The sequence below is a fragment of the Primulina tabacum genome, chromosome 2 (assembly GCF_025594145.1).
Source record: "Primulina tabacum isolate GXHZ01 chromosome 2, ASM2559414v2, whole genome shotgun sequence".
Lineage (NCBI taxonomy): Eukaryota > Viridiplantae > Streptophyta > Magnoliopsida > Lamiales > Gesneriaceae > Primulina > Primulina tabacum.
In genome coordinates this window covers 633,525-645,747 of record NC_134551.1, presented here as the reverse complement: position 1 = coordinate 645,747, position 12,223 = coordinate 633,525, and the positions used below count along the sequence as shown (strand labels likewise).

The 12,223-nt window shown below is 36.2% G+C and overlaps 1 protein-coding gene across 4 annotated transcripts; it reads right to left on the bottom strand.

The window, feature by feature from the left end:
* Positions 1-608: 608 nt before the first annotated feature.
* LOC142522311 (CLIP-associated protein-like) lies at positions 609-10,769 on the bottom strand. Of its 4 annotated transcripts, XM_075625609.1 has the most exons (21): positions 10,284-10,768; positions 8,621-8,776; positions 8,432-8,494; positions 8,201-8,269; positions 7,861-8,026; positions 7,296-7,457; positions 6,851-6,948; positions 6,413-6,487; positions 6,267-6,335; positions 6,105-6,190; positions 5,909-6,026; positions 5,607-5,705; positions 5,179-5,521; positions 3,190-4,976; positions 2,944-3,045; positions 2,223-2,327; positions 2,045-2,119; positions 1,902-1,970; positions 1,730-1,798; positions 1,455-1,556; positions 609-1,217 (listed from the first exon to the last, which is right to left on the bottom strand). In XM_075625609.1, the coding sequence occupies exons 1-21, from the start codon at positions 10,614-10,616 to the stop codon at positions 1,059-1,061; spliced, it is 4,305 nt and encodes a 1,434-aa protein (XP_075481724.1). In that variant the 5' UTR covers positions 10,617-10,768; the 3' UTR covers positions 609-1,058. The 4 variants fall into 4 exon arrangements, 3 of the variants coding, with proteins under 3 accessions (XP_075481724.1, XP_075481738.1, XP_075481732.1); XM_075625623.1 differs by lacking the exon at positions 1,902-1,970; XM_075625617.1 differs by lacking the exon at positions 8,432-8,494.
* Between the last annotated feature and the right edge of the window lie 1,454 nt (positions 10,770-12,223).

Genomic DNA, 12,223 nt, shown 5'->3' with positions numbered 1-12,223 from the left:
GGATGTTAGGGCTTCCATTATCTCATGACAAGGCCTGCGGCGCCCGGACCTCAAAAGAACTCGATAGAGGGATTCTTGTTTTTCCTTGTTTCCTAAAGAGCTATAAGATGCCTTAAGGTAATTCCGGATCCGTCAATACAAATCTATCAAGTTGTTGTCCGCCTTCTTGTCCTGTTGTTTCTCTATCTAGAGCTCTAACTCAAGGATAGGACGCCCCTCACTGCAATCCTTCTTAAAAACGAAGCTTTTAGTGGGGGCATAAGCTTGAAGCTTTACATAAATACAAATTAACGTCTATTTCTTGGAGTATCTAAGCAGATTTCGGTTACTCGACCGTGAAAAATGTCAATCATAACTTGCTTTATTATGTCAAGACCTCAAGTAACTCAAATTGTTAATAATCAGAGCGAGGTTTTTTTTTATTACCAAATTGGGATAAATTTTGTATGTTTTTAATCGAGTTTACAACAATTTCTTTCTTTGAAACTTCTGTAGAGAAAGCCTCACTTTTATAAATACAATAACAAGATAAACTTTGTGTACATGGTCATTACAAATTACAATTAATATATTATCAGAGGTATAAACTACTGCATAAGCGACCCAACTAAACCAACAATTAATATATAAACCAGCGAATGTTATTCTAATACAGACACAAATCTAAATCGTGGAGTCCCAATCCTCAAAAAATCGTCATAGGCTGTTTTGAAAATAAAATGAACGAAAATCAAATCGAGAATATCGACTTCTTTACAGGCACAAATGGGTACTGGGACTCAAAATAATCGTGTTTCGGTTGCGACACGCGTAATTAACACTGTTCTCCTCTCTTCTTCAAAAGCACGTTTGAGTGAAAAATAGATACAAACCTACTTTCAGAAAACTGTAACTAAATCATGCAAAACAAAATGACCAACCCTTTTCCTAGAAAATTTCACACAAATATACAAAAACTCTCTCTCTCTTACACACACACACACACACACACACAGAGGTATCACATTTGATAACTCCTCATGGGAAGATGCATCCAAGGTCCAAGCCAAAAGCAGCTATCATTGGGTACCATCAATAGGAGTGCCAGTTCTCGCTTGCGATATCCGGTTTGCATAAATGGTTACAAGTCGTAGTTGTGTGCTGTTGAGCCCCTCCAAGTATGGCAAAAATGGTTTCCCAAGCATGATGTATATGTCGACCAAACAGAAAACAACAGTCTGCAATCCCACAGACAAAGGAGATCAATTATGGAACACAAACAATGCAAAACTAGTAGGAGCATCACTGACGTCACCAGAAAATCCCACACAAACAGAATTGAAAACATGGCATTTTCATCCGAGGTAAAAAAAAATGGGGAGAAAAAAGACAATGTTTAAATAAAAAACAAATTTGATATAGGAGTAAGTGTTTGCTATAACGTTTTTGATAAACCTCAAGTTGACGGCTATCACCTTACGAACATCTGCACTCTGGCTCCCAAATGCATCGAAAAGAGCTGGCAAAAATGATGGCAGTTGGCCCATAAGTTCTTCCTGGGAGAGCCTACCAACAAGCTGCAGATACAAATTACGTGGCATGATCATCCACAAAAATTGGCTTTGCTTTATAAAAGTTTCACAGGTTTTTTAAAACAACATATTAGCACTGCTGTGGATATTGATTGACCGAAGAAAAATGAGACTGGATACTGATTAACAGCTAAAACCGATATCCTCGGAGTTTTTACCTTCGTCAAGCAATTTATGCACGTGACAAGAGTTCTCTCATCTACGGTAACGAGCAAAGGAACAATAACCTGCAACATCCATGGATCAATAAAAAAATTGCTTATTAAAAATGTAAAATATAAAATTTTTTCAAGTGAATCTAAAGTGTAAGATAAAAAAAGTGGTACTCACACTTAAACACCTAAATGGATCATACTGAGACAAAATTGTAGATAAACAATGCTCCGATTCACTGGATACCTGAATTCATAAGCTCACGCTATAAGACGAAGTAACAACAGCAAGAGAAATTGACTTGAGGAAAGAAAACGTACTTTCAGAACAATGTCTTTTGTTGCATGAAGCAGCTTTTCTATTACAATCTCAACAGAATCCTCCATAGAATCTTTCTATAGTTAAATACAAAAATCTTCATAAGAACAAGTGAAATTGCTGCAGAAGGGAATACCTTAGGTTTACATCATTACTAGCGTAGAAATATAGATATCAAACCTGATTCTTCAACATTTCACAAACAAGAGAGAGAGTCAACTCTCGAATAGATGGATCAGAATCATCCAGCACTTCAAGTACAACAGTCAAAATCTGATTGAAGTACTGCACTAGGCAAATTAACATAAGAAAGGAATAAATGTTTCTAAAAGAAAACACAAGAAAGGAACCACAATATTTCGGGGTTACAAAGAAATTCAATACCGCATCCACCTTAAAAAACTATCAAGACAAAACAAATCGACCACCAAAAGAAACTGAATTAATGTGAAATGACAAAGGAGAAATAACTACTAACTAAACAAGTGAATATGATGATTATCGATCAGTCTGGCCCTGCCACAAGAGAAGTTTGACCCATTGCTACCTTAGACAAAAAATTTGAGGATTGAAAGATCGAGTTATGCGGACAATAACTTACACAACATTACCTCGGACAAATATTTTCACAAAAAAACGCATAGGTGGGCTTGAAAAGTCAAAAGAAGCATTTCATTGCCAAACAAACAGGAATTAGATAGATAAATATCAATATGCTGAAATAAATCAACAATTATATTTCAGCTTGAATGAACGACGGAAGGAAAACAAAGGATAAAAGAGGAACTAAGTCTCGTAAATAATCTCCACTACTCCCTCAAGAACCCAAATTGATCATATTTTAGGCATAGAAATGAACAAGGAATTATTCGAGAATTTAAAGTTTGACTTTCAGCGGTACCTTGCTCCAAATAGAGTGATCATTTGATACAGATACTTCAACCAACTGTTGAAGTGCATCACGCTTCTTTGCTGTAGGACTTTCATCATCGCCATTACAAATCTATCCAAAAAGTGGGAAACAAGTAAGGAATAAGAAAAGGGACCAACTTTCAACTAGGTTTCTGCAATATAAATAACAATAGAAACAAAAACATGGTGAACAGAAAGCTAGTCAGTGACAAATGTGGTTAGATTCGAAACTCACCAAATGAAGGATCTGGGGAATGCTTGGTCCCACTTCTAAGGTAGAATTCAATTTTAAAACAGAAAGCTTAGGATTATTCGGTGTCAATTCAGGTGAAAGAGCAATATCAACCTCAAAATCCACAGACTTCGGCAGAAAATCCGATCCACAAAACCGATTGATATCCAAGCATGAGGCTGAAGAAATCTCAGCATTTGAATGGGTATCTATTGCACGAGTTCTAGATTTATGATGGTCCGTGTTAGAGGCATATTTCAAATTTTTGCCATTTGAAGGGGAGACTTCAGGGTAAGAATTAGTCTCCAGAACATCATAACGCAAGTTCTCTTGAATATCATCAGATTTTAGGTTGCCAATAGACCCTGTGATATACGGTGCATCTTGAAGAGAACTCCACTTCCTACCACCATCGCTATCAACAGAACCAGAAGAATACCTTCCTAATAGATGGCTCTTCTTTGATGCTCCAGCGTACCCCTCTTCAGAAGAAGTTCCAATCAGATCAGATGGATCGTAAGAGGACTTACCACGTTTCTCTTTCTTACTTTGCAGAAAATTCACCAGGTCTACCTCAATACGAGGAGTGTGCTGCTTGAGGGCTCGTCTCAAAGAATTTTGTTCTTCAACAGATAAGCCAAGGATAAAATTTATTACAGCTATTGAATCAAAATGGGTATAAATAGATATTATACATGTGATGGCAGCTTCTTTCAGTTTAGTATTTTTATCATGGACCAGGGGCATTAATTTTGCAAGCCATAACTTAAGCATGCCACTATTAGCAGAGCCTTCAGAATTTGATGCATGCTTGTTAAACGAACCAACAGCAAACTCAATAACAGCTAATTTTGCCTTTGGAGAGCGTTGTTCATCCAATGATCGGAGAAAAGCTGGCAGAAGTGCATCAGTACCATATGTTTTGCCCACAAGATCTAATGTAGTCGAGCAAGGTTGCCTAACCGATTCCTTTGGATCGATCAGCCGGGAGAAAACATGGGGTAGAATCCTCTCCAAGTAATTTTCAAATGGCTTTCTGCACGCTGGAACAATATCGGCAAGTGTTGAAAGGGCAGCTTGTGCAACTTTATGATGGGGATCATCCAAATGTTGGAAAAATAGCTTCATGACCTTCTCAAAATACTGTATTATTTCTTGAATGCCTCTCGTGCCCTGCTGTAGCAGAGAGTGAATATAATTAAATGCAGCAACCCGAGCATTCCAATCTGAATTCGAACTAAGCCCCTCACTCAGAGCATCATTAAGGGAAGCTGGACAATCAGCATAACTTGATACATCTCCCAGTGGTAGCTGGCTGTCATCAAAGCTTCTTCTCCTCCCTGCGGGCGTCCGTCCAACTGCATTCTTTCTTAAAAGTGGACGCTGAAAATGTGGTACATAGCTATTCTGTGAATCCCTATAATTACCATCCTTATAAGACGCTTCCAAGTACTGCCTATCAATATGGGAATTCATATATCTTCTGGACTGCTTAAATTCTGCATATTCTTCACTAAAACCTCTTTCTGGCACTTTTTCAAAAGTTCTCTTGGACGGGTAAGATGAATGCATAGATAGAGATTCACTTCCCAAGCTACTATGATATGAAAATTTACCCGAATCTTTAGAAGCCTGAATTTGAGTGATGATATCTGACAACAGCAAACCTCCATTGCGATTATTTCCTTTAGAGATACCAGAAATTGTGTCTACAAAAGAATTTGTTTGACTATTTGAGGCTGGAACAGCAAGGGGAAATGGTGGATCACGGGACGATGGTGGGTCAACTCCTGCACTAGGAGCAATAATATAAATAACTAGTTGTAAATAGCTATTCAAGTATCAAGGCATTTTATCAACAAAACTGTCAATCAAGATGATATTTATAATTAAAAGAATCAAGCATGTGGCTGACGTATGGCAACAGAATCAACCCAACACTGCCAACACCAATGAAAATAACTAACTGATAGTAGAAAGCATTGTGAGTACCTAAGTCCAAACTAGAGGATCTACTTTTGCCTGATAAATCCAAACCTCTCAACATAGTCTCTATAGCAGTGACCTTCTGCTTGCTCGAGTGCAGCACACTTTCGAGTGTCCGATCGGTTCCTTTACCCACAGACTTTGATTGTGAGAGCAGTAATCCGGAAGTAATTGATGTCCCTGAAGGTATACTTGCACTTTTATCCATTGCAACTATAGCAGAAGTCCCATAACCAGGAATGTTCGAAGGGAGGGATGTCTGAGAGGTGAATGACATGTTTGAACTCCTTTCGCGAATGGAAGGAGAAGCATGCCTTCTGTGCATTCCACCATCCTCATCGGTTATCACCTAGGACAATATTCCTCTATAAGTTCATAATGTTGGTAGTATGAAGAGGATGCATGTTGAAATTTTTCAATAGAAGAGTGTATACCCTTTGAACCACCGGATCAAAAGACGAAAACAACCGCCGCGAGCGCTCAGGCCAGGTTCTAGCAAACATTTTATAACAGGTCCTAGCAGTAGATCGCACCTGTTGAGTTTAAATCTATTGAGTTACGAAAATTACACAAAGAAAGACGAGGAAAGTAAAAGTGAATAATTACTGAACAGAAAACACAAAAGACAAAACACATGCCCAAATATTCATTCGACAAAGTATTAATGTCAACAGAGTAGGAAAGTAGAGATTGTCCATGAGAAACAGATAAGAATTCACAGATAAAACATCTATACCTCACTCATTGCATCAACAACACAACATCTAATGAGGTCTTCATAGAGGTCAGCCGAGCGTTGTATTTCGGGAGCATCAATCCAACATTCAAGAATTAGAAGCGCATATTCGCAACACCTATTTTGGAAACAAAAGCAATACAATTAAATCAAAAGGTATTGCAGCCCAGTAGCTTAAAGAGTTATAGAAACATACCTCGCACGAAGTATAGCACTGCGGTCATTCTTTGCAGAGTCAACTATCCGAGGAAGTACACGCGGAACTTTGCAATTGCGCAACATCTGGGAAAAAGGTCCCAAATTACAACAGATGTACAAGATCCAAAAAATATCGAGCTAACCAAGAGTCAAAGTATACCGTTTTAATACAGTTATCTGCAGATTCGGCAATAACAAGCACTGTTATCACAACAAGCTTGAAAAGGACCTACGTTGCAAAGCAGAGGTGAGAAACAAGAAAATTGTAGTATCAAACTGGGGCAACTAACATAAAATTTGTCTCACCGGAATAAAAACCTCCGCACATCCCTCAAAGTCTCCCAAGAGATCTTTAGATAAGAAGTTTAATAAATGGCAGGCCTGGCAAAGTGAACAAGAAAACAGAATTGCAGTAGATAACTCCAGTGAATAACAAAAACGATTCCAATGGCCTACATATACATATAAGTGTTCCAGCAATATAAAGGTAGTTTCAGCACAACAAAGCATCGAGACAATCAAGTAAACTCAGTTCTCTAATTACATGCTCAAACCAACAACTAGCAACCTTACACAAAAATAAAACTCCAATCACAGAATGCATCCATCGACACCTCAACATATATTAAGGATAAGGCTGATGACGAAAATTCCACAATGAAAGGACAACAGAGTTCTCTCCATGGCAATTTAAGTAAGTCATTCTCAGAGGCACCAGTTAAGTAATAATCCACATTGTCTCACCTGCTTCACAATGCTAGATCGCCGATCAGATAATTGTGTGCTCAATGGACCAACCAACTGCTTCAGAAGTCCATGAAAACAAGGGTAATCGACTGCACCTGAATGGCAGAACCGAATTAAATATTTTCATCTACCAAAACGGTTGAAATAACTGATATTTTTCACAAATCTGGCCATCAAGAAGCATAAACTCATATCATCCAACATATGAAATAAATTTCTTTTCCAGATACATAATTTTACACGCAAAATAACCATCAGTTTCCACTCAAATAGGTAAGTAAGCAGTTGCTTTTATATTTATAATGTTACATCAAGAAAAAGGATAACAATGTTTGATACTTTTTGCATGCTATTCACTACAACCACTAAAACACCCTAAACACCTCCTTTTAGCTATTATAGAAAGGGAAAGTCAACTTCAAATTTTGTGTACACAACTCACCTCCATTTACAAGACCTTCGACTCTCTGCATGGCTGCAATCCGCATTGACCAATCTTTATCTGGCACAAGGGTCGAAGCAATCTTCTCAAACTCCCTGATGAGCTCCTTTTCTGAATACACTTTAATTGGTTCGACAGGTTTCTCGGTAATATCTCCATCAGCTGCTCAGGACGAATAATACAAGAAGTTAGCAAGCTTAATAATAAAGTGATATTAGGCAATTGGCATTACAATTGTCAATTGCTATTTGCCAATAATTTTATAGCAAAGGAATTTTTTAAAAAACTTTTTTTAATAAAAAAAATTAGCAAAGCAATCCAATGAACATGTGTAACTTTACTTCTATAACTATATCAGCAGTAATAAAATAAATCTTGCTCACGTACATAATTCTGACAATTGTAAAGCATCTGAACAACTTGAAGTCCAAAATAAACTTTAATATGTTTGAAGGAGAGTGGCTCAAGTGGTAAAATGACCAGATAAGACAATTACAAAGAATAATTGCTAGACATTTGATAAGTATTTTACGATAATCATGTCTATAAGGCCATATGTACTAACCTCCAACTAGAGAAAGCACACGAGTTGAGCTTTTGGACTTCGGGCTGCCTTTTTTCATATTTAAGCTTGCAGGCTTAGTCTCGTTAGAAGGGTAATTGCCACCAATTGCGTCCGAAGAGCGAATCTTCGGCTCAATTTTTTCTAATCTGGAATTAATATCTTTTAACTGCATCCATTATCATGTCAAAAAATGCTTCAGAAATAACTCCATTTAGAGTTCATTATATTTTCAAATCGGATTACTACTCTGTGTCAGTAGGAAAAAAAACATTAAGCTTCATTTCTTAACAAGTGCAGTGCACATAAAGTTATCACAAGTTCGTAATAGTTTAGTGATTACCAATGTTGTAGATAAATTATGCCTGTGAAGTTCCTCAAGAAACTGTGTCCCAGCCTGAGTATACATCTCCTGTGGAAGAAGACAAGAAAAAAATTAAAGACAGAAGGTAAAACAGTTCTTGACAGACAAAATACTGCACTACTTAATCTCATCTTTTTCCTTCCAAATGAAAATAACTAAATAGAGTTATCGTGGTGCAAGCAGAAATCATTAATCGCTGATTTTGCTTACCTCAATACAAGTCGTGGCCGATTCTCTTACACCAGGATTTGTATCATTCAATATCTGCAAAATCTGATATCCAAGAAGACAATACATAAAGCTGCACATTCTAGCTCACATTTATATCATTCTTGGTTCCTCCTTGACTTAGGATTTAACACGTGAGACAACAATAAAAGATGAAAGAGGACAACATACAGATGGAAGAATAGCACGTTGAAGGGGAAGTTCGGTCGACCCAAAGAGACTGATTGCAGATGTGACGGTACGAGCAAACTCCTCTCGAACTCTCCAGCTTTTGTGAGTCCAAGCATAAGATCCAGCTCGTTCAACAATGATTGTAGGGGAAGACACCTTCACAAGTCAATATTTAACCTTCTAAGCATAAATGTAGAAATGATAAAACACTCAAATCCAGTCTAGAAACTCTCAACTCTCGGAGAAACTTCAATGAATCAAAAGACTAAACTGTCTATTTGACCCAATCAAGACACAATTAGCCCAGCAGCAACAAAAAATCTGAAATGATTTAAGAATCGCTCATTTGACACCATTACAAGTTTGAGGAAACATTACATTAAAAAAATGTCAAAGAACAGAGCCAGTAAATTTTTGCTGTTGCTCATATCAACTATTGTATGAAGGAAGGGGAAACTGATTCAAATGATCAACATCTCTTGATTTTTACATGCTCAACAGCTAAATCACACTGCATTTTGGAACCTGAGCATGACAGACAGTGCATGGGCCACAAAGAATTCCATGCGAGGGGGCATCATTTTTAAGAGGGATAAATAGGACTGCAGAACTTAGCTCAATAAAAAGTGATATCATCCCCAAAGTCGGGTTTGAGTGGGATAAAAGAAACAATAAAGTTACAATAACACATCCATACTTAAAATTTAAGGTGGCACTTGGTAGATAAACTGAGAACATTGATCAGCTTAAGTAAAGAAATATAATAATAACACGGATTTTATGCTTATATGTAAATATTTTGGGAAAAAGTATGATTGATTCAATTTTATCTTTGCATTTGTGAGAATGAAAATAATTAAAAAGGGTGGTAGAAGTTTTGAATTTTAGAAAAATTTATGAACATTTCAATGGAGGAGATATGGCAGAAGCAATGGAACATAGGGAACAATAAGAAAGAAGATATCTCATAGCATGACAATTGAGATAGAGAAAATAAAGAGAGATTTTCTTTGGGGTAGCTATGATAAGTCAAAATCAAACAATCTGGTTATTTTGGAAATAAGTCCAGAGATCAACAAAGAAAGGAGTTTGGGTTTGAGAAGATTTGGATGCACTGCATGTTATGCTCTATCCATGTCCCATTGAGAGTATACACTTTCTAAGGATGAATTCTTCTGTCAGAAACCCACAATAAGAATAACAAGTTAACAAGATATTTTCAATTTCGACTTGAATTTTACTGGGTCAGTGGCACATTACACAAAGTGAAAAACAGTTAAAACATGAAATTTTAATATAAATGCAAATCAAAGCCGATCAGCAAAGTGAATTTGAACACTACGAATCTATTAGTAAACTTTCTGAACTCAGAATCCTGCATTTGTGACTACTACAAAAACAATCAAGAAAAGCTATGATTCAACAAGAAAAATTGATTCGTCATTTCTTTATTATAATAGATGGGTGAAACTTTCATTGTCCAGCCATTATAATCCACCTCGAATAGTTATCAAATTCAAGATTTTGATCGATTAACTTCAAATAACAGAGTAAAAAAAATTAAACCATGCGGAGAGAAGAATCACAACCAAAATTAGAGGACAGACCTTCCAAGACAAATAATAAGTGTGCTAGTGGGAGAACCAAGAATCGGACAACATACCTCCATGAGAGTAAGCAAAAGCCTCCTCGCAGCATCCCTAACAGGCTGCTTGGAATCGCCCAATCTCTCGACCACAGCGGGTACAAGAGCATTAAAGTGGAGCTTCAAGTGCTCGCCGGAGAGCACAGCAGCCGAGTCAAGTGCCTGCAGAGCACCCTGAGACACTCTGAAATTGTTGTCCTTCAAGAGATCTAAGCAGACGTCGACGAGCGACGCCACCTCCGTCGCCGAATAAGTCTTCCTCGATGCCTCGAGTAGTTCGTGGAGACGCTCGACGCCAGCCATCCTCTCCTTGGTGTCCTTCGCGCGCGCCAACTCCAATGCCTCCTCCATGGCGGCGGCAGGGGTATTCCGGGAATTCGCCGCTCTCTGTAAGGGTGGGGATCAGATCTTCGGGGGAGAGCAGAGTTTAGAGTGAGAAAAAGGGAAAATGTGCCGAAGAAAAAGGAGAGGAGAGGTTTGCTAGATCGACGGGCTGCGGTTGAAATTCTTTTACTGCGGTTTATCATTATTCTTCGCCTTTTATTTTTAAATTTATTTTAACAAATACATTCAGGGACGATCATATAATATAAAAATAAAATTTATTACATTAGTAAATATTAATTAAAGCAAAATACAATAGTAAATATTAATTAAAGCAAAATACAATATACAAATACGTAGAAAAATTTGTTTCAAAAAAAAAATACGTAGAAAAATTCTAAATTTTATAAATTGTGAAACTAGTTTCCTAAGCTTAGGATTAGCGTATAAATTTAACCTAGACTTTTTTAAAACACGAATTTAAATGACATTCGTTTGGGTTGAATTTCAAATATGTCATAATAATCATTGTATTTACATGAATTAAATGAATTGTGTATTTGAAATGCATCTAATATCAAATCTCTTCATCTAACCACAATCTAAAGTCCTTACCCATATTTTTTTTTAATACACGGTGATATCTACTTGACGAATTATATCAATTAAACAACACTCACATACAAAAAAATGACAAAAACTTGTGTGAGACGGTCTCACGGGTCGTATTTTGTGAAATAGATATCTTATTTGGATCATCTATGAAAAAATATTACTTTTTATTCTAAGAGTATTATTTTTTATTGCGAATATCGATAGGGTTGATCCGTCTCACAAATAAAGATTCGTGAGACCGTCTCACAAAAGATCTACTAAAAAAAATATAAAAGGTCAATAAAAAAAATAAAAACATTAGAAAACAATAATAATACCAAGGTACTAAAATTTTGGTCCAAGTTTCAATATTTAATTTCGTATGTTCATATAAATAACATATGTAATTAACCGACTATGATAGTTACCGATAATTCAATATGCAAATTGTCAAAGTAAATGAATCAAAATATTGGAACATTATTGTATTTGAAAGATAAATGAGATGTCATCCTTCGACTTCTTTTCTAAAAATGTATATAAGAACGAATATTTCCTAAAAACGTAATGCTAAAGGTACAATCAAAATATCATACATAACAATGAAATAATAAGATTTTGCATAGAGTTTATCATGAAACGTTGATAAATAAAATTTTTGTATCGAATTTTTTGTGTCGTAAAAATTGTTGTAAAAATTTGATTGTACATGAAACATTACTCTTCTTAAAAATATATATAAAAACAAATATTTATCAAGATATCGACTTCACATACAAAAATAAATATACACTTTCTTACCTAAACCTTAGGTGTTATACTAAAGGTAGGACGATGATGGGATTTCACGTCTTGGAAGTGCATGACAGAAGGGGAGGAGAAAACAACATTTTTGGTTCTTAGAATTCTTAGAGTATTTAGTTATTTTATTTTTCATAATTAAGCGGATATCGACAATGATAGAGACACCAATTTTTTTTCTTTGGAAATTTAATTTGAATTTTAATGAAGGGAGCAAAATCAATATTATTTTAATGCGT